Raw genomic sequence first — 23,105 nt, forward strand, 5'->3', positions numbered from 1 at the left:
AGATCGCAAATATGACATGACCGAATACTCAAAGAAAAGTTGTTTACGGTTAGATCGGTTGTCAATATGAGTGAAAAGATAACCATTATTCTTTCATTCCCAAAGTTTGGAATCGATGAAATTCAGCTAGACACTGACACCTCGAAAACAGCTGCCTCAGTACTGGACTTTGCAATTTCCAAATATCCAGACAAGATTCCACCCAATGCTCAGCTTTTCATGATCAATGAGCAAAGAAATTACACATTTGTGGATCAATCTGAAGTGTTAGCTGATCTTGGACTTCATGCAAACCATAAATTTATCGTAATGCCAGCTATGTATAACTTGACAATCAAAGATCCAAATAACAAAGCACATCAAGTGCAAATCCAAAACACTTATAACTTTGCTGAAGTTCTTCAAATGATTTGTGTTGCTAACCAATTACTTGATCCCAAGTATTACGTTGTAACTTTGGGTTCCAGAGAACTTGACAAGAATTCCTCCATCACCGAGCAAGTCCCATTTGCAGACATGGTATCTTTTCAATTAGCACAACCACCTGCCTTATTTGACATTTTGGTACAAGATTTCCTTGATTCAGCCTATCCATGCACACCAAAGGAAATGTATTACATCATGGGCCTTATCTTACTTATTAACAATGGTCCATACAAATCAGCTAATCGTTCACAATATGAAAAAGATATCAAAGCCAACATTCCAAAAGTTCTTCAAAATGATCCAAAATTCCTCAAGGATTCATTAAAGTATGTTACCTCTGTTTATAAGAATCTTAAAGAAACCGATACCAAGTATGAAGATGCCGATAAATACATCATGGGACTTCAACATTTCTCATCCTTTGTTGTCAATGGTGAACGTCTTATGGGTCCAGAAGGCAAGAAACCACAAAAAGACAAAGTTACAGTATCATTAAATTATTCCATATTACGAGTTTTCAAGCAAAATTCCACGTCATTACTTTCACAATACAACATAAGCGAAATCAAACAGCTTTCATTAGATGGGAAAACTGGCATTAAATTCAAATACTCAATTCCAGGAAAAGGCGAATATAACATCCAATTAAATGTTGAGAAGCCCAAAGAATTACATGAAATCCTTATGAACAGGTTCAAGACGCCACAAGCGCGAACTAAAGCGAAGCACACAGAACGTCGTGGCAGTGTTCGTGATGCAGTACAAATACCTCCATATGTTACATCATTTAATCAAGATCCAGACATCCCACGTACCGAACTACAAATCGCAGTTACAAAAGCTGCTTCTATCATATTACGTAGTGTTAATAAGCCATTAGAAGAATATATCAACAATGTGCAAAACAATGAAAGAGATAACAATGAATTACCACCACTTTTACGATGTTTCAGTAGTCTTTATGCATTCATTGATAATGGCGAAGAGAAAGAAATTCTTTCCAAGTTAAGTGAAATTCGATCGATTGCAGCTAAAGCACAAAACCTTATTGCTAACTCATCTGTTATGATGGATAAAGCAGAAATGCTTAAGAAGGGAAGTTCTGAACAAAAGAAACAAATTGAAGCAGCAAATGCACAAACAGCAGAAGCAGAAAACATTAAAAAGAGTTTTGTTACAAAGGCTACAAGTTATAAGAAGAAATTACATAAACTTGCAAAGGACTTAGAAAAACAATGCGAAGGTCCATCGATATTACCAATTCGACCTGAATTTAAGTTATTATTTAGAGCAACATTTTTGATATTATTCGATGCATTTTGGTTAAATGAAATGTCACCATGTGAAGAAACAATACAAAACCTTAAGAAAGAAATTGATGCACTTACAAGTAGAATTGGTAACATCGAATTATTTGCTGGTCGAAAGAAAGAAGTATTAAGTACAATTCGACATTTACAAAAGTTAAGCGAAAACATTTCACAGTCATGTGAAAATATTGAGAAGACTGAACGTGATCGTCAATATTTGATTACCTTACATAAAAGTGGCGAACATTATTTAAAGAAAGCAATTCATTCATTTAAAGATTTCTTAAAGAAGAACAAGCCAATTGAATTAGTTAAATCAATGAGTGAAGAGAATGTTAAAGAAATTCAAGCTAAAGAACCAAGGCCACTTATTAAGAATGCACGCGAACTTATTAAGAAACTTGATCATAAAGTTGAAAATATTTCAGATGCAAACAAAGATTTATTAGCATTACAAAAGATCTTTTATGAATTATTAGGTATGGCACAAAAGAGTACACATCAACCATTAATTAATGCATTTAATGATTATAAGACAGATATTGAACGTAATTATGCAACAAATGCTAATGAAATCCCCGAAGCATCTTCTGTTCGATGTGAGAATGCATTAGAAAGTGTTTATCAATCATTAAATTGTGCGAATGAATTACGTCAACAATTATCAGCATTCCCAGATAATGATCCACGTGTTAAAGCATTAATACCAATCATTGAATATTTAGAAAAGAATGGTCCATTATATAATGGCTCACAAACACATATTGACTTACAACGATTTATCTCACAAATGTCCACAGCTTCAACTTCAACACTTATTGAGTTAGCGTTTAAACTCGAATCTTATGTACCAGAAGAACTTCGCGACTTAGCTAACAAATGTGACATTGCTAAAGATGCATATAAAGAAGTTGAAGGCACAATGAAGATCGAAGATATTACTAAGTCAACAACAAAGTTAACGAATCAAACCACCGAATTTGCGTTAAACATTCGTAAGTCATTACGTAAGACCGAACATGAGAACGCGCTTAAATATCGCAAGTTAAACTTACGTCTATGGCGTATAATGGTTGTCTTCCAACAATTCGCATCTGATGAAAGTAGTGGATCAATCGGTAACGAAGCATTCCATAAATGTCGTGACGCATTTAAGACATTAATCGAAGAAGCTGCATACGACATGAAACGTGACCAACAATTCCTTCCATTTATCGAAGAGTTCATATCGAAGATCGAAGCAGTCATTGCTAATCCTCACGACTCTGACTCGTTAGCAAAACTCGGCGCATTCTTATTGATCAACCAAACGAGGCCCGGATTCTATAAGGCAGCGAAGGCAATCGCTTCGTTTAATCATTATGTACTTGTGTCTGACTCTGATAGAGCTGCACTTGAGCTTTCGAATGAATCTATTGTCGAACAACAATTCATGAACTCTTCTATTTTAATCGCTTCGTTAAGAAGAAGAATGATCGCCCTTATGAAAAACGTCGAAAATAATATGAACACCAAAATCGTTAGAGATTTACATCATTCTTATGTAGACTTAAGAAGAGACTTTAAACGGTTCCTCAAGAAGTTCACCGATAACATATTCATCATATTCGGTCAGATGGTTTTGTCGAAAACTGCCAGAGAGGACGTTATACGACCGTTAAGCAGCGGTGTCGATGCGATAGAAAAGTTGAGACCGTTTATCATGAACTTGGAAATTCCTGCACCATATATGGGTAGAGCTGTTTGTGGTATTGTCTTTTCATCAATGGAATTGTTGATCGCTCATTGTAATGAACAAGGTGGTAAATCACAAGAAGCATGCAATTTGGCATTCTTGGCTGTAAGAGAATTCTTGTTAAATATTAGAAGGAAAACTGCTGAAAGTGAACAAGAACATATTTTACAAAAGACTGGTATCGGAATTAATGATATGTACGCAATCATCGAAAGAGATAGGAAGATGATGGCTGAGCAAAAAGACTTCCAAGGATCAATAAGAAAGAGGAAATGGGACAGTCCGAATTAATAAAAAGACAGCTTCACTCGAAAGTAATAACTTTCTTAACTTAAAAATATTTTTGATAAGAGAATGATGCACATAACGAATATTCAAACATTTCAAATTCTTTTGAATTATCTGATAATCGTTTAATTAAATACATTAACAAAATGTGCATCATCCAATTTCAACCGAATTTTCTACCTAAATTATTAATCCTTTCTAATAAAAAACAATTATGGAATAATAAATTTCTCGTTGTTTTAATGTTAGAGATATTGGTATCATTTGATTTAATATAATTGATTTATAAATGCACTACGATCAACATACACCTATAAATGTGTATACGTCCTGTTTTTCTTAAAAAAATATATTCAAATTAATGTTATAAATATCTTCATGCATTTCACACTTAAAAAAATTTATTATATATAATACATATTCCTGAAACTAATCCTAATGTAATTATAATGTATTAAGATATTATTGATTTTAAGTTATTCAACAAGGTCTCGTAGCTCAGTCGGTAGAGCGTTGTGCTGATAACGCAAAGGTCTAGGGTTCAAGTCCCTGCGGGACCATTTTTTTTATTTTTTGTTGATTCTTCTGTTGGTGTAACATTATTTCCTCTTAATAGAATCCTATTGAATTTCTCGAATTGATTATAAAAAAAATGAGTGGTTCAAATGAAAAAAATTGTTTGCAGATCCTTTATACACTCGAAAACATAATATTCGGGTTAAATAATGAAAATATTGAAACACAAACTGAACAAACAATAAATTTATTTAATTTAAATAATTATCCATATTCTTTCAACCAAGTAATATGTAATTTGATTTTTTCATTGTTCTGCTCTCGAATAGGGGATGGAGATATTTATTTATGGTATTTAAAATCTATACAAAGAAAGGAAGAAGAAATAAAAACAAAAATAGATCCCAAAATAATCGAAATTTTTTATAAATTTATAACGCAAAATCAGAAACAAGAAACATTATATTTTATAGAGAAGATGATAAAATATAATTTAATTGATTCTAGTTTAACTCAAAACTTCACCACAAAATATTTTGCGCATTATAAATCATTAGATAAAGCTAAAATTACTTATTCTTCAGAGTATTTTTCTTATAAATTTGTTGATAATTTAGAAGAACTTTCCAAAAACGATTGGGAACTTCATAAGAAATATATCGAAGAAGGAGTTAATACATCAGAAATCGCGAAAATAATTCGCAATGATGAAATCGAAAAACTTCAAGAAATATCATCACAAGAAAAATTTAATTTTGATCAAAGCATTGAACCATCACTTTATGAAATATGTTCATTTATTAATCAACAAAATGTTTCATTAATTGATTATGCAGCATTTTTTGGATCAATTAAATGTTTCAAATATTTATTACATAATAATGCAACTATGATAACAGCTAAATATGCGATTGCTGGTGGAAATCTTGAAATTATAAAACTTTGTTTACCAAAAACAAAATCAATTAAAGATGCTTTTAAATCTTCAATAAGATTTCATCAAAATGATGTGTTTCATTATCTTTATGAAAATGAAATTGAGAAATTAAAGGAAAGTAATTCGGATTTACATGTAGATTATCAAATAAGGAAAAAATTTTCTGACAATGATGTAATACTTATTTACTTAGGACTTCAATGTGTTAAAAGTAATAATTATAAAATTCTTACATTTTTACAAGAAGAAGGAATGAAAATCACTAGTAAAGTCATTAATAAAGCAGCAAAAATTGGTAACTTATTCCTTGTTAAATATTTCATTGAAAAGGATCAAGTTCCAGTGGATATTTTACCTTATGCTGTACAATCGGAAAATATTGAACTTATAAAATATATTCTTGATAAAAAAGAAATAGATGTTAATTATAACGAGTTTTTTCCCTGAGTTTTTATGTGTTTTAAATAAATTATTGGAAATTTTTTTAAAGTACTTTGTCCTGCAATTCTTTATGCATCTGAAGCTGGCAATATAGAAATTGTTAAGCTTTTATTAAATATGCCTGATATTGATATTAATCTTAAAGGAGTTTATTTGTTTTGTTTAAAGTTTGTTTAGTTTAATTAATGTTTTAGTTTTGGAATTGAAGTTTTTAATGTTTTATTAAAGTTCCATTAATAGCAGCTGTAATGAAAGAGAATATTGAAATGGTTAAGTTGTTTCTTGAAAGAAAAGATTTAAAAATTAACATTAAATACGTTAATATCAAAGTTATAGAGTTTAAAAATAATATTTAAAATATATATAAATCATTTAAAACACCAATAATTTTTGCAGCTCAACATGGCAATATTGAAATTCTAGAATTACTTCTGAAATACAAAGATGTTGACATTAATATTAAAGGTGTAATTAAATTTTTTTTGACGATTAATTCAAATATTTTCAATATCAAAATAATTTTTAATGTTTTTTCATTTTATTTAGAACTGCATTTATAGAAGCCTGTAAAAATGGTCATCTTGAAGTAGTTGAATTACTTCTTAAACAAAATGGAATTGATTTGAATTGTACAGATATTTATTTTTATTAATGAATGTATTTTACAACACCTTCGTGTTTCAAAATAATATTTGGAATTCATTTAATTTTTTTATTAATGCATTAATGTATGCTTCAGAAAAAGGTCACATAGAAGTAGTTAAATTACTTCTTAAACAAAATAAATTTGATATTAATGCTAAAGATATTTGTATATTTTATTTAATATTTGTTTAAATATTATCTGATTTCAAAATAATATTTGGAATTTATTTTAAATTTTTATGACAGCATTCATGCATGCATGTGTAAGTGGTCGTACAAAAATAGTTCAAATCTTTCTTAAAATAAAAGATCTTGATATCAATAGTAAAAACGTATTTTAAAATTATTTAATATTTGGTTTGATAATTTCGTATTTCAAAATGAAATTTGGGAATTAATCAAATGATTTGTGACAGCATTTATGCTTGTCAATTTGGAAGAAAAGATATAGTTAAAATTCTCCTTGAATTAAATGTAATTGATATCAACGATAAAAATGATATTAAATAATATTTAAAATTTTCTTGAATAATTTATTGTTTATTATTATAATTTGGAGATCAATAAATTTATTAGAATCAGCTCTTTTATTGGCAACTTTCGTCAAGAAAGTCGATATCGTTCAATTCCTTCTTAAACAAAATGGTATTGATAAAAATATTGAAAATATTTAATTATTTTATTTGATATTTGATTTAAAATTATCATATTTCATAATATAATTTGGGATTTATTAAAAATTTCTGAAACGCCACTTAGTATAGCAAAAAAACTTAAACACCAAAAGCTAATTAATTTATTAACTAAATAAATAAAAAATATATCTTAATATTATATATATATATATTTGGCAAAAATATTCAACAATTTTTTTTATAATGTATGTGTTTTTTATTATTTTAATCAAATAGATATTAAATATTAAGATTTATACTTTTAACATAATTTTATTTAAGAAATAAATCAATAAGGTTAAAAAATATTAACAGTTTTATTTATAAATTAATAAAAAAGCAGACCTTTAAATTAAGCATAAAATTTTGATAAATGGAATCATTTTTGGAATGAGTGAAATAAAAGTAGTTGTATTTGGTGCAGGTGCTGTTGGAAAGTCAGCATTAACAATACAATTTGTTCAAGGTTATTTCATTACAGATTATGATCCAACAATTGAAGATTCTTATAAAAGAGTGCTTCTTATAGGTGACGAAAATATCCAGCTTGATATCCTTGATACAGCTGGACAGGATGACTTTGCACCGATGAGGATTTCATACATGCGACAAGGGAAAGGATTTATTATTGTTTATGCAATTGATGATCGATCTTCCTTTGATGAAGTTGAAGTTTTTCATCGTGATATTACACGAACAAAAGGAACTCAACAAGTTCCAATAGTAATTTGTGGAAACAAATGTGATCTTGAGGTCAAACGTATGGTTAATAAATCAGAAGGAGAAGAACTTGCACAAAAAATAGGTGCAATATTTTTTGAAACTTCTGCTCTTGCTAATATTCATATCGAAGATGCATTTTCTGAGCTTGTTAAAGCTATCCTAAAGCAAAACACTTCAAATACTCAACCAGGTAATAAACCAGAAAAAAAGAAGAAAAAAAAGAAAGGTAAATGTAGCATTTTTTAAAATTAATATCATTTTAAATGTCAATATTGTTTTGATTCATAAAATTTGTAAAATATATTTATTTTCATAAATATGCTTAACATATATGTTTATATAAATAAATTTAAAGATTTTGTCTTAAAAAAAAGTGTGAAAGGAAAGAAATACTTTAATTTTCATTTTTTAAAGCTTCTCTTTTCTCCTTCTCCTTCTCCTTCTTTCTCATTTCTTTTTTGTCCTTCCAAGTCATTTTTTTCTTATCCGGTTCATTATCTGATGGAATTGAAGTTCTTTGAACTCCCAAACAATCACAGAATATTGCCACAAGATCTCTTCCTTTGTTATAATCATGAATTGGAAAACATATTCTATCAAAATAACCACCTAAGCCCTCTTCAAATAGAACCTTCTTAAATGCGTTTGCAATCATTACAGGATCGTTTCTGAAGCAACAACATCCCCATGCACCAAGAATAAGAACATTGTACTTTCCACATGCAGCAACAGAAATCACTTTCCTAATCCTTTCAAGCATGACTTCTTCAATCTTATCAACATCAGGCCCACCTCTACGCCTAACAATTCCTGCATTTACCGCAGGTGATGTGATGATTGAAAAATACATTGGCTTATCAAGAAATCTATACTTACTATCTTTGAAGACAGGAACGTCTGGAGATAGTATCATATAGTCAGAATAAAGACATGTATCAAGTTGGCGATTGTATTCGTACATTTCTTTTTTGGTGATTAATGATGGCCAAAGACCAGATACTCTAGAAAGAGTTTCCTCCTGTTCATCTGCAAGTGACCAAAAACCACCACCAGGATTTCGTGCAGATGCATAGTTTAAACATGCAATTCTCATTTCCGAATTATTCCCTGATGCAATGTGATCGCGTGTAATTCTGATGCAGTTGTCAAGAGATTTTTCACGTGTAACTTCAATTATTGGTGATTTGTGTGGATTTGTAGGTAAATTATGCACATGATCAGGTTTAAATAAAATGGTTCCCTTCATGCAGTTTTCCAATGCATCTTTGATTTCAATGACTTCGCCTAAATTATTGGTGTAAGTACCATTTTTAAAAATTTCAAGTGCTTCAATTGCTAAAGGATTCTTAATAACTTCTGGCGGCCTGTCAATTTCATGCTTATACACCTTAGTCATCTTTGGCTTTTCCTGTGTGTCTTCCATTCAGAAAATGAACTCATCCAAGGCGAAGAATTGAAACTATTCAATAGCGAAATTTTGATTCAAAATTTTGACAACTTTCTTAAAAAAATTTTGTGCACAATTCAAAAAAAGCGGTTAACTTCAGGTGATGTGAACAAAATTTGGAAGAAAAAAATATCTGTGATAATAGACGAATGAATCATAAACATTAGGTTGTTTCATTCAAAGAGTTAAGAAGGGTGTTCATAGTCATTATTTTCTTCTATAAATAATGAAAGATCATTTTTTATAAATCATTTTAAAAATTTAAACTAATAACTAAAAAAGTAATAATCTTAATTCGAGGAAATAAAGTCGCTATATTTTTATTACAATCTGTTCCAAAAAATATCAAAAAAAACATGAATTTAAATGGAGAACAATGAATGAAGATTATTGTCACTTTTCATGGGGCAGCTTTTTCCAAAAAACCGAAAATGACCGATACCATAAAAATGGAAACAAACATTTCAAAAGCAGGATTCATTCGTGATAGAACTCAAGCTTATTGCCAATATAGAAATCAACACCATAGCTCAAACTCATCATCTATTAATAATCATCTTCTTGATGAAAAACCAGAAAGATCACATAGAGATGAAATACTTACATCTAAGACTGAAGAGATTGAAAATCGTTTTTCTGAACTCAATAGTAATATTTCTAGTCTAGCTGAACTTCATCATCAGCGTGTTAATATGGTTTCCTTTAATGATGAAAAAACATTAGAATCTAATATCGAAGCCAAGACCGCCCTTATTTCCAAAGCCATCAAGTCCATCAAAACCAAAATCGGTGATCTTGCACAATTTGATCCAACTCGTCAAAACATTATCATTTCCAATCTTCAAAAAGGATACTATGCCCGACTTCGAGATGCCACCATTTCATTCCGTGAGATGCAGCTTCAATATGCGCAAAAGCTTAAAACCAAATTAGTAACTGAAGATGAAGATAATGATGGCGAATTTGAATCATTTGATGATGTTGGTTTTACGAGTGAACAAATGGCGGCTGTAGTTCAGCACCAAGTTGATTTGTCACAGCGTAACACTGAGTTGGCCACAATCCTTAATCAATTAGGAGATCTTCGAGATATATATAACGATCTTTCGACACTTATCATCGAACAAGGAACAATTTTGGACCGCATTGATAACTACGTGGAAAATGCGCAGGCAGAAGTGCAACAAGCAGTTGAACAAGTGAATAAAGCCGAAGTACATCAAAGCAGCAAATGCTTCTATTACTATCTGCTGCTGATGATTATCCTCATCATAATCCTTGGGTCCGTCATCATCGTCAAAAAGGCAAACAAGAAAAAGAGCGAAGGCGGAGGCGGCTCTGAAGACCCTGTAAATAATACGGTGTTGTTTGATGCCGCAGCAGCAATGTTGGCTAAACTTCTCTCAAAATAAAAAGTATTTAATATTTGTATAGTTTTATTAATTTAAAGATAAAAACTTTTGACTTATTGTATACAGTCTTTTGTTTAAATGATATAAAAAACATTGGCAGATTTCGCTCACTTGTTACAGTACTCCACCATTTTCAGATGTATAAATTAATGTATTCATGGCATATAATGTAATTCTTTTACTAGATCTTTTTTTCTTCTTTAATTTTTTGTTTAAGTCAAATTATTTTCATTAAGACCATATGAATTTTACTTATTTTTGTACATAATTTTTTTTCCTCATTTTCTAATCGCTTAGATAATGTTAAATCAGAATTTTCTTTCTTATTTTTACAATTTGAGCCATATTCTGATAAAACACAATTACTTTCAACAATCAAAAATTTAAACTCAATCTATGCGACCACTTCTATAAGTTTTAATTTAAATCATCACCTTCCTCTTATTTACAGGTGCTTTGAATGAAATATTTTTAAGAATTTTTTCCGCAGTTTCCAAATTTCCAATTATAATTTCATTTATTTTTCTTGTGATTATATTTAGCTTATACTTAAATAAGTCTAAAATATCATTTTCAATTCAGAATCTTTTATTAAATGAAAGTTTAAAAGTTCCATTTGTTTTTGCATTATTTTTTACCAATGCTTTTCAACAATTTACTGATGAAAATTCTACATTGATCATCAATGATTCCAATGATTTTGAAGATTCAAATAAAAATAATGTTTTTTATGTTATTATTAATAGTGTTGATGAAATTCCAAATGAAGCATTCAGTAATTGTAAAACTATAACTCAAGTTAACATAGGAAATGAAGTTAAAAAAAATTGGAAATAAAGCATTTTACTTTTGTTCTGATTTGTCAGTTGTTAACTTTGGTATAAATATAAAAACAATTGGAGAAAGTGCATTCTCAAGATAATAATTTTGAATTTTTCATTATGAAATAGCACGTTTAAACATTAATTTTTATTGCCAACTTAATTTTCGCTTTATTACCACCACGGGTACCACCCAGGGAACATTTGGCACAAGTTTCTTATATCAGTTGCCTGTTTGATCAAATTATTAACTTGTGCCTGCACTGATAATTGTGTTTCATCTTCGAAGTCATTACCCTTTAACTTGTCTTCTATTCTTTTTACCACTCTGACAGCGGCGTCACTATTATTTTCTTCCACGATCCATTGTAACAACGGGTCATAAATAAACACGTCCAACAAACCTAAAATTTGTTCATTATTTCTTCTTAAAATTTTCATAATATTTTCACAGCATACACGAAAAGTGCCATCGACTCTTGTGACTTCTAAAGCGTTAACGAGTAATCTTGTTAATCTAAATGGTACCAACTCAGGGAATCGTTTTCTATGTTGTGTTACTTCGAAACAATCACCAAAATCAATATGAACCAATTTTGCCGATTTAAGGTTAAACATAATATTTTGCATATGTCTATCACCTAAGCCTAATATATAACCAGCGATTGAAGTCAATGCTAATGAAGTCGTATACGTTTTACGTCTTTCAAGCCAATTAATCGAATCAGATGCTTGGTTAAATAATATCTTCTTAACTTCATCACCTTTCGTTGTCTTTATCCCTTTCCTAAAGAACTGCATCTTTGTTTCGATTGGGAAGTTACCATAATTTTGTGGGTTTCCAATTTTATATTCGACCTCCAAATCGATCGAATGGAAATCTCGATATTCCTTAATGATCGCAAACATTGTATCACAACCTGTTACCCACCCAATTAGGCCAACGTTACCAGTAATTGGGGTCACACTATAAGTTGTAATACTTAAGTTTTTACGTAATGGTATCGAACTTGAAGATATAATTGTATTCACATAAGTAAAGAATTGCATCACACGTTCATCCAAACGTGTGTCCTCATTAGCCTTTAATAAGAAGTCATATTTTCTTCCATTCGAACCTATTAATCCCATTTTCCTTGGTCTTTGTTTTGATTTTAATATTGTCAAATTCGAACAAATTTCTTTTATAGTAATTAACTCAGAATTATGTTTATAAGTACCAGGAATAATTATTTCGAGGTTTTTCATTTTCGGCAAAGATATTGAAGCTAATTTTAATTGGATATCACGGAATTGTGGTAAGAATGAATGAATTTGTGAAAACAAGATTGAATATATACTCCAAGCTTGATTAACATATATTTGATTTTTAGTTTCTTTACATTTTTGTATATATGTATTAGCTGTAGATAATGCTTTACCATATTCATGCATGAAAGATATCTCATAAAATGTTTTTGGTTGATTCTCAATGATTTTATGGAAATCATTTAATAATGTAATTGATTCTTCAAGATTATTCCGGATATAACAAGCACGTGAAGATTCATCTAAAGCTGAATGACATGATTCCCACCATGTGGCAGACACACGAATTAATTCATTAGAAAACTCTAACATTTGATTAATAATTGTTGGATATATTGTACGTAAATAATTAAACATTGAAGCAGCAATTTCACTTCGTTGTGAATCATCACTTTTTAATGCAAATAATAATGAATATAATAATATATGTGGATGATCTGACCCAATAACATTCATTAAATGGATTAATAAGTTCTTTAATTGATCATCTTGTGAATTAGATCGTGCTATAATTTGTGGTAATACATTTATCCAGATTCGTGATGGTAATGAATCAAGTTTCGATTGGAATAATTCATATATTTCTGTTGTCCCTGATTTAAATAATATTGAAAGAATTCGTAATGTAAATGGTAATGAATCTTCATATGATAATGTTAAACCATTTAATAATGAATCAATTGTTTGAAGCAAACATGGAAAACTTTTAGTTTCATTATATATTTGTAAATTTACTTGTGCTAAAGTTTTATATGAATCAATTAATTTCGGATTTAATTGTAATGATTCTTTTAATATATTATTTGCTTCTTCATAACGATTTTGTTTATATAACCATTGTCCTAACGCGAGTTGTATATAAGGTTTATAATTGTTATTTGTTGTGATGTTTTGGATTAATTCTAATCCATCATTTATAGCTTTTTCTTTATTCTTTTGTCCCCAATCAATTCGTATTTTTAAGAATTGTATTTCAGGATCAAATTTATCATTTATATTACTAAAGATATAATTAATGATTGAGTTCGATATTTGGAAATTATGTTGATGAATTGATACATTTAATACACGTAGCCATTCACTACGAATTTCTTCGAAGTTAAACATTAATGAATATATTAATATTGATTCAAATAATATACTTGTAGAATCAGGTAAATGTTTAAAACGTGATATCCATAATTCACGAATATTATTAATTTCAAGTTTTAATTTATTATTTTCATTTTCATTATTCGAAATGTTATTTAATATTTCTTTATATTGAATTAATTCTTCAATTAAATTTAAGTTTGAAGCTTTAACTAAAATATCAATTGAATAATCATAATCATTATATAATGAAGTAAATAAATCTTCGAATTGTGACTTGACTAAAATTTTTATCATATTTAAAGCTTTATCAAAGTTATTATTTAAGACTAAATAAATAGCTTTATATATAGATATATCATCTTCTGGAATTTGTGCAGCAATTTTTATGAATTCTTCTTTTTCAAATAAATGCCATAAAGAAATCGCTTCATATTTATATGAATAATTCTTTGATACTTCTCTAAGTTCATTATACATTAATAAATTCTCTAAACATTTAAATTTGCCATTTAAATATTCTTCATTTGTAGGATCTTCTTTAAGTTTAATATTATATATTTCTAATGCATCATCCCATGAACCAATTCTTTCTGCTAATTTACTTCCATCGACTTTAATGTTATTAATTTTTGCATATTTTAAGATACTATTAGCATATAAAGGTAAACCTAATTTTTGTGTTATGATTGTCATTTGTTGAATAACTTCAGCGTAAGGTAAATCAAATAATTTCTCATAAATTCGTAATGATTGTGGATAAATTTCAGCTATAAATGAAGTTTTCGCATATATTTCATCTGATACTATAACTTTCTTTTCTAATAATTCCAAGATTTCAAATGCTTGTAAAAATCCTCTAATTACAGACTTAGGAACATTTGGTGAATTAAATACAATTTTTACTGTTTCAATAACTTTAGTATTCTTATTAAGTATAAACATTGCTAATGAAATAGGTGCTAATGAATCTTTTAATATAGAATATCTTTCAGAGATTAATGAACATGTACTAATAGCTCTAGAAGGAGAAGCTAAAATAATCGAATTAAAGAATGAATTACACCAAAAGTTCCATTGACTTGAAGTAAAATCTAAAGAAGGTGTATTAAATACTAATTCTTGATCATTTAATACTACTTTAAATTTACGACTTTGAATTCGTTGACCTGTTTTAGCTTGTGGAGGATTTAATAAAAATAAGATTTCATTAGGTAAACCATTATCAGATGAATAAGCTTGAATACAAATTTGTAAATTTTTATTTTTTGTTATATCGAAAAATGATTTAATTGAAGGTATAAATATTAAACATTTTGGTCCTATTTGTGCTGATACTATAAATATTATATCTAATGATTTATCATGTAAATTAGGATTAATTTGGACAAGTTGTATCATTCCTCGAATTATTTGTGATGCGAATTTATGTGAACCTGCAAATAATAACATATCTTTCATAATAGATAAAGTTTCTTGACATGATGAAGTATTACTAGCATTCGATATTAACCAACTTAAAATTTTCGGATATATTAAATAATCAACTTCTGATAAATGTGAACTAAATGATAATAATGAATTAAATATTGATAACGCAACTTTCTCACCAGAAGTTTCAATATCACTTAATAATAAATTAGTAATTCGTGGTAAATATAAACTTAAATCATTACCTATAAAGTTCATTAACCATTCAATGCTTTGTACTATTTTAAGTTTATCATATGTTTCCCATGTTTTACATATTAAATCTATAACATCTGGTAATAGTTTCAAAAAACTACTACCTAAAACAGTCATAAATTTCGATAAATTTGGTAACAAAACAGTGATTGCAGATTGTGAATGTTGATTTATTAAACGTTTTAATAATATATATAATTCATTCTCTAAGAAATTACCAATATATAAATGTAATCTAAATATAATTAATAAACAATCAGTAGCTAAGACATGTAATGAAGATAATGCATCGTTTTCTAATATGTCAAATATTTTATTCATAACAAAACCTATTGATGCAAATTGTAATGATTCTTGTGGATCTTTAAATTCTGTTTTAGATAAGAAATAATTTACTGTTCGTGGAACTTCAGAACTTTCTTCATTTAACATATATTTATGAAATATTAATGGGTCTACAACGCCGATTTTTATTATAGCTTTATGTAATAATTCAAATGATACATCAGATGTATGTAATTTCGTCAAAGATATTAACTTAATGAAAATAGGGAAATGTTCATTATAAATGGAATATTTTAATGATGTAACTTGAAGTGCACTAATCAATAAAATTAATGAAGAATTTGTATGTTTATAAGATGCATGATATAATAATGCACTACTAATATGAACTTCTAATTTATTAATATTAACTTCTTTATAAGAAATTTGTATTAAATATGATAATAATTCTAATGCCGTTGATGAAAGTGGTGGTTGTTTATTAATAATTTTCTCTAATAAATATGATGAATGTTGTTCTAATAATTGTTTACATGAATTAGAATATGAATAAGAAGGTTTAGAAAATGCTGCTCTTCCTAAAAACAAAAATGGTTTGATCATTCTCGAATTCATTTTAGGATTAATATCAATGTTATTAATGACATCTAATAAATAATCATTTAAACTTGAATATGATATTGGTAAATCAGATAATTGTATTAAATATTCCATCGAATCATAACATATTTGTTTATATGGATCATGAATTAATGGAATTAAATCTCTAAGAATTTCATCGGATTTTGGTTCTTTACGTAATTTAGGTAAAATTGATGAACGTAAATCATAATCAAGTTCACAACCTATAAATACTAAAAGTCCTTGAATTATCTTAAGTGAAGGACAATGACTTTGATGATATAATAAATATTCAATTGTCTTTTTTCGTATTGTATAATCATTATGATATAAATAACTTAAATATATATTAATCGATTCATCATTCGATAAATTTGGTGGTACTTTTAATTGTATCATTGCATCAAATGATGATATAATATCATTCGTTGTTGAAGTTTGATTTGATAATGTCGAAATTGCACTTTGATATACATTACTTTGTAAAAATGTTTCTAATGATTTATCAACTTCAATGATTTTCTGGAAAACTTTAATAATAAAATCAGTCATTGGATATTCAAATACTTTTGATGCTTGCGTTTGGAATTGATTTTTATCAATGAGATAATAAAACAAACAAAAAGCTGCTCGGCATTTATCATCATCAAATGATCGAACTGCTTTCTTAACTATATAAAAATCATACGTGTCACATTTATGATTTTGAATAAAGTTTAATCCTATTAATGTTATTGAAGTAAATGCACTCGATTTATTCTGTGATTTAGACTTTAAAAACGGTTTGATTGAATTGTGAACTTTTTCAATGTTCTCCGATGAAAACAATTCGGGATTTGTCTTGGAAATGAAAGGAAGCAAAAACAAATAAGAATTAATGCTATCAGAATCTTGTTGTGCTGGGAAATTAAAAGGAGTCTTGGAGAAGTCAAAAATATGGGAAACATTGGGATATGTTTCAATAAGAATTACTGATGCTCTAATAATGGTTTGAAAAATTGAACTACTTCGAAGAGATTCTTTTGAAAGAGAATTGAAGAAACGTGCTGCAAGAATTCGTGTGTCGAAATTAACTGATTTGGATGAACAAACAATTTTTAATGTTTTTAATGTAAGCCGAGATATTGTTGGATTATCGTTTAAAATGCCTGTAGATAATACATCTGTAACTGTGGGAATATCACCTTCATAAAAATTAGGGAATGTTTTAAATAAACTGTTGAATAAATAATAACCAGATACTTTTTGATCTTCTTTATCTGATTTAATCCATGTTCCTGCTTTTTCTGATAATGATTGTATTACGTACGTCATTGATTTTTTGAGATTATTATTTAAAAAGATTAAAATCTTTTCCAAATGAATGTAAAAAATTGGATCTGGATCAGCAGTTAATGAAATAATTTCTTTAGAAACTCTGTTAGCTGTTGCAACTTTGTTTCCTATATGTGCATCAACTAATGCTGATAACATAATTATTGTATTTTTCATTGAGCTTGTCTTTGCTAGTGAAATTTCACCAACAAAGGAATTAACATCAAAATGGACATCAGTTTTGAATTGGAATTCGACAAAATTTTGGAAGTTATTGTATGTAGTTAAATAATCTAAAGATTTGTATTGGTTTGAAATTCCAGCAATTGCTTTTATGTATGAGCTAATGGTAAGAGTTTTGTCATCAAAAGGATTTTCGCTTAGCGATGTTGTTCTTGATGATTTTTCCATTTTGATTTTTTTTTGCTGAGGTTTCGGTTTTGACAATTCTGCCTCATTTTTTCAAATGAAACGTAAATGATTTTGTGAAAAACGATTATCAATAATTCAAAACTGTAATATAATCAGCAAATGGCTCATTTTACATTTAGCTTTATTTTTGCTTTTTTTCTTAATGGACTTGTAAATGTCTTTAACTATAATTATCGCCTTGTTAATTAAAATATTTTTATAGTGGTAGAATTAATTTAATTTTTTTAAAAAAAATCAAATTTACTTTTATAATCAGAAAAAAAATATTAATAACAAAAATGTTTAAGTAACAGATGGTTGTAATATATCAATAAAAAAATATTTTTCATTTTATTTCCAATAATTTGATTAAGATAAAAACACCAAAAATTCCTCAAAAAAATCATATTACTTGATCAAGTAATCTATTTTTTTTCGAAATCTAATAAATCTCATATAACCATACTTATGTGGAAGAGTTAGTGCAAATTTCTTCTATTTAGCAATTGAGTACTTTATTAGCAAAAAAGACCACAAATTTTTCAAAGCATTATACGGTTTCCTCAACCAAACAGTTAATGCAAAAAGAGAAACAAAACGTTTTCGAGCTATTTGTTTTCGAATCTGGAGGTCTTGTTCTTTGGCCAAAAGATTGTGAAACATCACGTAAAACCACAAGTGTAGTTAATGAATATGTTCAAAAGCAAATTCTTGAAGGACATTCAACAGAGGCCACTTTCAAAAAAGATCAAACATTCGTTATAGCTAAGCATTCACCTGATAGCAACATGCATTTTTGTATCACTCTTCCCTTTCAAATCTCTCAACATACTCAATATCTCCCACAAATGCTTGATGAGTTTATTGAAGAATTCGAGCATCAGTTTGCCCCAATAATTGAAAAGAGTGATCAAATCATGCTTGTCCCAGATCTCTTTGCTCCATTCAGCGAAGAATCCATCCTTAAACGTTTCCAAGGTGTTACAAGTACAGCCCCAAAGAAGCCTACACCAAATGTATCTGAGAGCTTCACATCTATTTCAACCATGCCCAAAACCCCTAAAGTTAATAATAAAAATGATCGCAAATCAACTCCACCACGAAGCAACTCTCCTTCCAAATCTGACCGTCCTCGCTTTAACCAAAAGAAGGATACTAGCGAAGTCGAAGCACTTTCCACTGTAATTCGTCAAAAGCGAGATGAAGAATCAGTTGAAGTCAAACAATATGATCTTGATGATTTTGAAGGTGTCTTTTCTCCATCACGTACGAATGCTTCCAAAGTTGCAGGTCTTTTCCGAAATATCATTGGTGAGAAAACACTTACAGAAGACAATCTTAATCCAATTCTTACAGAGTTTGAGCAATACCTTGTCAACAAAAACGTAGCGACACACATTGCATCCGAACTTACTAAAGCTGTAGGCCAAAAACTTCTTGGCACTCGCTGTGGCACTTTTTCGTCCATCAAAACGATCGTTACGAATTCATTACGCGAGTCGATTGAACGTATTCTTACACCGCACCGAAGCATCGATATCATTCGCGACATTCAAAACTCACGAGCGAAAGGTGTACCATATGTTATGGCATTTGTAGGTGTAAATGGTGTTGGAAAATCGACATCGTTATCAAAAGTTGCATATTTATTCAAGCTTCATGGGTTTAAAGTCTTAATATCAGCATGTGATACATTTAGAAGTGGTGCAGTCGATCAACTAGAAGTACATTCAAAGAGATTACAAATCGAATTATTCCAACGAGGCGGAGGAAAACGTGATCCAGTACCAGTTGCACGTGATTCTATTGCATATGCAAAAGAGAACAATTTCGATGTTGTACTAATTGATACTGCAGGACGAATGCAGAATGATACAAACTTAATGAAGCAAATCGCAAGACTAATTAACGAAGTGAAACCAGATATGACTGTTTTCGTTGCGGAAGCGTTAGTCGGTAATAATGGTTCGGACCAAATACAACAATTTGATAAAACTTTGAAGATGCACAACGGAGGAGAAAACGCTAAAGGTATCGATGGAATAATTTTGACGAAATTTGATACTGTTGATGATAAGGTCGGAGCTGCTTTAACATTAGTATATGAAACAGGTCACCCAATTGTATACTTGGGAGTTGGGGAGCAATATCATCACTTAAGAAGAATGAAGCCTGAGTTTGTTGTATCAACTCTTTTGAATGGTTTCTAAATTCGAAGTTGTAATTTTTGCTGTTTCATTGAAAAAGTTCTCAAAAAATTTGGAGAACAAATTCAATTTTATCGTATTTTTATGACGGCGTTTTTTGTGCGCTGTTTTATCGTTTTAAAAAAATTTGGGAAAGTTATATTGAAATGTTGGCATTCAATTCAGTTTTTAAGAGATACGATGGAATTTCTGAGGGCTGTGGATTCTGGACTTTGTTTGCAATCAAAGTTGAATTTTACCATCATTTGGAAAGATTTGGGGATGAAATTTAAATATATTATTATACATCGGAGGTGCTAGAAGTAATGTCTTGGTTTTCTAAAAGGAGTTTGAGATCATGGATATAATTTAAGATCGAAGAACAAAATTATAAACTCACTTTTGAATAGCGCACAAAAAGTTTTCCTGCTAATCATTTGAGAGGAATTCAATGAGTTCAGAATCTCATAGAAAAAAGGTCGAGGTTAGAAAAATCACTTCACTTAGCAAAACAATGGAAGCTACAAGCAAGATTCAGATCAAAAGAATACATTTTAGTCAAAAAGAAGATGAGGCACTCAAGCTACTTGTACAAAAATATGGAGAATCTGAATGGGGAATTATCGCAGCTGAAATGCCAAACAGATCTATTCGTCAATGCCGTGAAAGATGGCAAAATCACTTGAAAGCTACAGTCCAAAAGGGAAAATGGAGTCATGAAGAAGATGAACTCTTAAAGCTCAAATATACAGAGCTTGGACCAAAATGGAAGTTAATGGAATCATTCTTTCCTGGAAGGACAGCAATTAATATACGTAACAGGTTTAGTTGTCTTCGTAGATTCCTAGAAATATATAGACAAAATAATAATTATTATATTCAATATCAAGCACATAATAAAACAAACAACATTCAAAGCCTCGGAAACCTTTCACCTATTTCATCACCTCCAAATACATTTAATGTTATAAATATTCAAAAAGAAAATATTTCTGAGCCTCAAAAACAGAACGACATCAGATCAAGTTTCGAAGAAGAACAGACAGAGTTTTGGGATCAAACTGAAGGTAGCCTTTTCGATGTTGACTTTGGTATAGAATTTTTCTATGAATGTAACTAATAAAAATGTATTTATTTTTTGAATTCTCACACTTCAAAATGAATTACATTAATTTCAATAAAATGATTCCAGCTCACATAATTTGACATATGAAAGAAGTGGTTTCCATTATTATTGATAATTATTATTTATATCATTATCAAATGCATCTTGTGTTGAATATTTAATAATCAGAAGCATGATCTAGAATTAGTAACTTTATTTAATATAATATGCAAACATGAACCTTTTTTAATTATATAGTTTTAATGTTGTATAATGATCTTATTAAATATTTTTTCCTTTAATGATCAAGAACAAAATGTTTTCTTATATAAATAAAAATATATGAATAATCAAAACTGAGTATTGAGGAAAAATAGTAAATATCTTAACAATCACAATTGATATAAAATAATATACATGAAAGTTTTCATTTATTTCAAGTTACATGCATTGAATTCTTTTTCATTATAAATTATAATGGAAAAATCTTACATTAAAATGTTTTCTGTGTGTATAGAAAGTAATATATCTTCATAGTAATTAACACATCTTGATATCAATATTTTGATGATCTATATTAATATTAATTGATATGATATTTATAAATAAAGAATAAAAAAAAAAAATCAGATGTAAAACATTTTAAAATTCATCATTAGATAGTTCCCCCTTTAGGGTGTTCCATGTATTTGCCACAAACACGATGTTAATTAGTTTTTTTATCAATATTTTCGAAATTATATTGTGTTTGAGTAAAAGTACAAAAGTTAATATCATAGGCACCCGATGAATATAAATTATCATATCTACGGAGGCAATAAAAACGATTCCGAATATTCACAGAACTTCTCCCAGGAAAATATTGTTCCATCAATTTCCACCTTGGTCCTATCTCTTGATATTTATATCTTAATAAATTATCTTCTTCAAGACTCCATTTTCTTTTTTGTGTTGAATATCTTAAATAATTTTGATATCTTTCACGACATTGACGAGCTGTTCTATTTTGCATTTGAGATGCAATCAATCCCCACTCATACTCACCATATTTTTGAACTAACATTTTAAGAGTTTCATCTTCCTCTTTACTAAAATGAATTCTTTTTATTTGATTTTTTTCAGCTTTTGCCATCTTTTTTTATACGAATGATGTTCAACCGACTATATTCTCAATTATTTGAGAGGAATTCAAAATGCATTGAAATACTCACAAAAGAATAGCTGGACGACTTTTTGTATTCGTTCAAAAATGAAAGAGCAAAACGGCTTTTTTCCAGAAGAACACAAAATACAACTACAAATAACAAAATTATTTTCGAATATCGAAAAAAATCCTACAATATTTAAGTATATATATAATCAACCTAAATAAGACTAAATCATTAAGGAAAATATATTATCTTAAAACTCCTGTAAAACCTGAAATGGACTGATCATTGTTCATGCTTCACCCTATTTAAATTGAAAACATTCAAAAAGTCGTCCAGCTATTCTTTTGTGGGGATTTCAATACGTTTTGAATTTCTCTCAAATTTTTTTCATTTTTCATCATCTCATTTTTCTTTAAATGACAGCTGCAAACAAATACATTATCAAGAAATATCATTTTAGCCAAGAAGAGGATGAGGCTCTTAAAAGCTTAGTACAGAAATATGGTGAAAATGATTGGGCATTGATTGCTTCTGAAATGCCAAACAGATCAACACGTCAATGTCGTGAAAG

At 28.9% G+C, this 23,105-nt stretch overlaps 7 protein-coding genes across 7 annotated transcripts; 5 read left to right on the forward strand and 2 right to left on the reverse strand.

Moving 5' to 3' along the window:
- Positions 1–66: 66 nt before the first annotated feature.
- On the forward strand, positions 67–3,762 carry GO595_009271 (uncharacterized protein; the record flags this gene model as incomplete). The annotated part of the gene is made up of 1 exon (XM_067922938.1): positions 67–3,762. One exon carries the CDS (start codon positions 67–69, stop codon positions 3,760–3,762), a length of 3,696 nt encoding a protein of 1,231 aa, XP_067770273.1.
- A 3,600-nt stretch (positions 3,763–7,362) lies between these two features.
- GO595_009272 (Ras GTPase) lies at positions 7,363–7,941 on the forward strand (the record flags this gene model as incomplete). The annotated part of the gene is made up of 1 exon (XM_067922939.1): positions 7,363–7,941. One exon carries the CDS (start codon positions 7,363–7,365, stop codon positions 7,939–7,941), a length of 579 nt encoding a protein of 192 aa, XP_067770274.1.
- Positions 7,942–8,089: 148 nt separating this feature from the next.
- On the reverse strand, positions 8,090–9,118 carry GO595_009273 (TIGR02452 family protein; the record flags this gene model as incomplete). Its single annotated transcript, XM_067922940.1, has 1 exon — positions 8,090–9,118. The coding sequence occupies one exon, from the start codon at positions 9,116–9,118 to the stop codon at positions 8,090–8,092; it is 1,029 nt and encodes a 342-aa protein (XP_067770275.1).
- Positions 9,119–9,591: 473 nt separating this feature from the next.
- Positions 9,592–10,554, forward strand: GO595_009274 (syntaxin 16/TLG2-like protein; the record flags this gene model as incomplete). The annotated part of the gene is made up of 1 exon (XM_067922941.1): positions 9,592–10,554. The coding sequence occupies one exon, from the start codon at positions 9,592–9,594 to the stop codon at positions 10,552–10,554; it is 963 nt and encodes a 320-aa protein (XP_067770276.1).
- A 995-nt stretch (positions 10,555–11,549) lies between these two features.
- Positions 11,550–12,506, reverse strand: GO595_009275 (PIKK family atypical protein kinase; the record flags this gene model as incomplete). The annotated part of the gene is made up of 1 exon (XM_067922942.1): positions 11,550–12,506. One exon carries the CDS (start codon positions 12,504–12,506, stop codon positions 11,550–11,552), a length of 957 nt encoding a protein of 318 aa, XP_067770277.1.
- A 6,164-nt stretch (positions 12,507–18,670) lies between these two features.
- GO595_009276 (signal recognition particle receptor alpha subunit) lies at positions 18,671–20,302 on the forward strand (the record flags this gene model as incomplete). Its single annotated transcript, XM_067922943.1, has 1 exon — positions 18,671–20,302. The coding sequence occupies one exon, from the start codon at positions 18,671–18,673 to the stop codon at positions 20,300–20,302; it is 1,632 nt and encodes a 543-aa protein (XP_067770278.1).
- Positions 20,303–20,792: 490 nt separating this feature from the next.
- On the forward strand, positions 20,793–21,398 carry GO595_009277 (Myb-like DNA-binding domain containing protein; the record flags this gene model as incomplete). The annotated part of the gene is made up of 1 exon (XM_067922944.1): positions 20,793–21,398. The coding sequence occupies one exon, from the start codon at positions 20,793–20,795 to the stop codon at positions 21,396–21,398; it is 606 nt and encodes a 201-aa protein (XP_067770279.1).
- Positions 21,399–23,105: the final 1,707 nt, after the last annotated feature.

The sequence above is a fragment of the Histomonas meleagridis genome, assembly GCF_020186115.1.
Source record: "Histomonas meleagridis strain 2922-C6/04-10x chromosome Unknown contig_9, whole genome shotgun sequence".
NCBI lineage: Eukaryota > Parabasalia > Tritrichomonadida > Dientamoebidae > Histomonas > Histomonas meleagridis.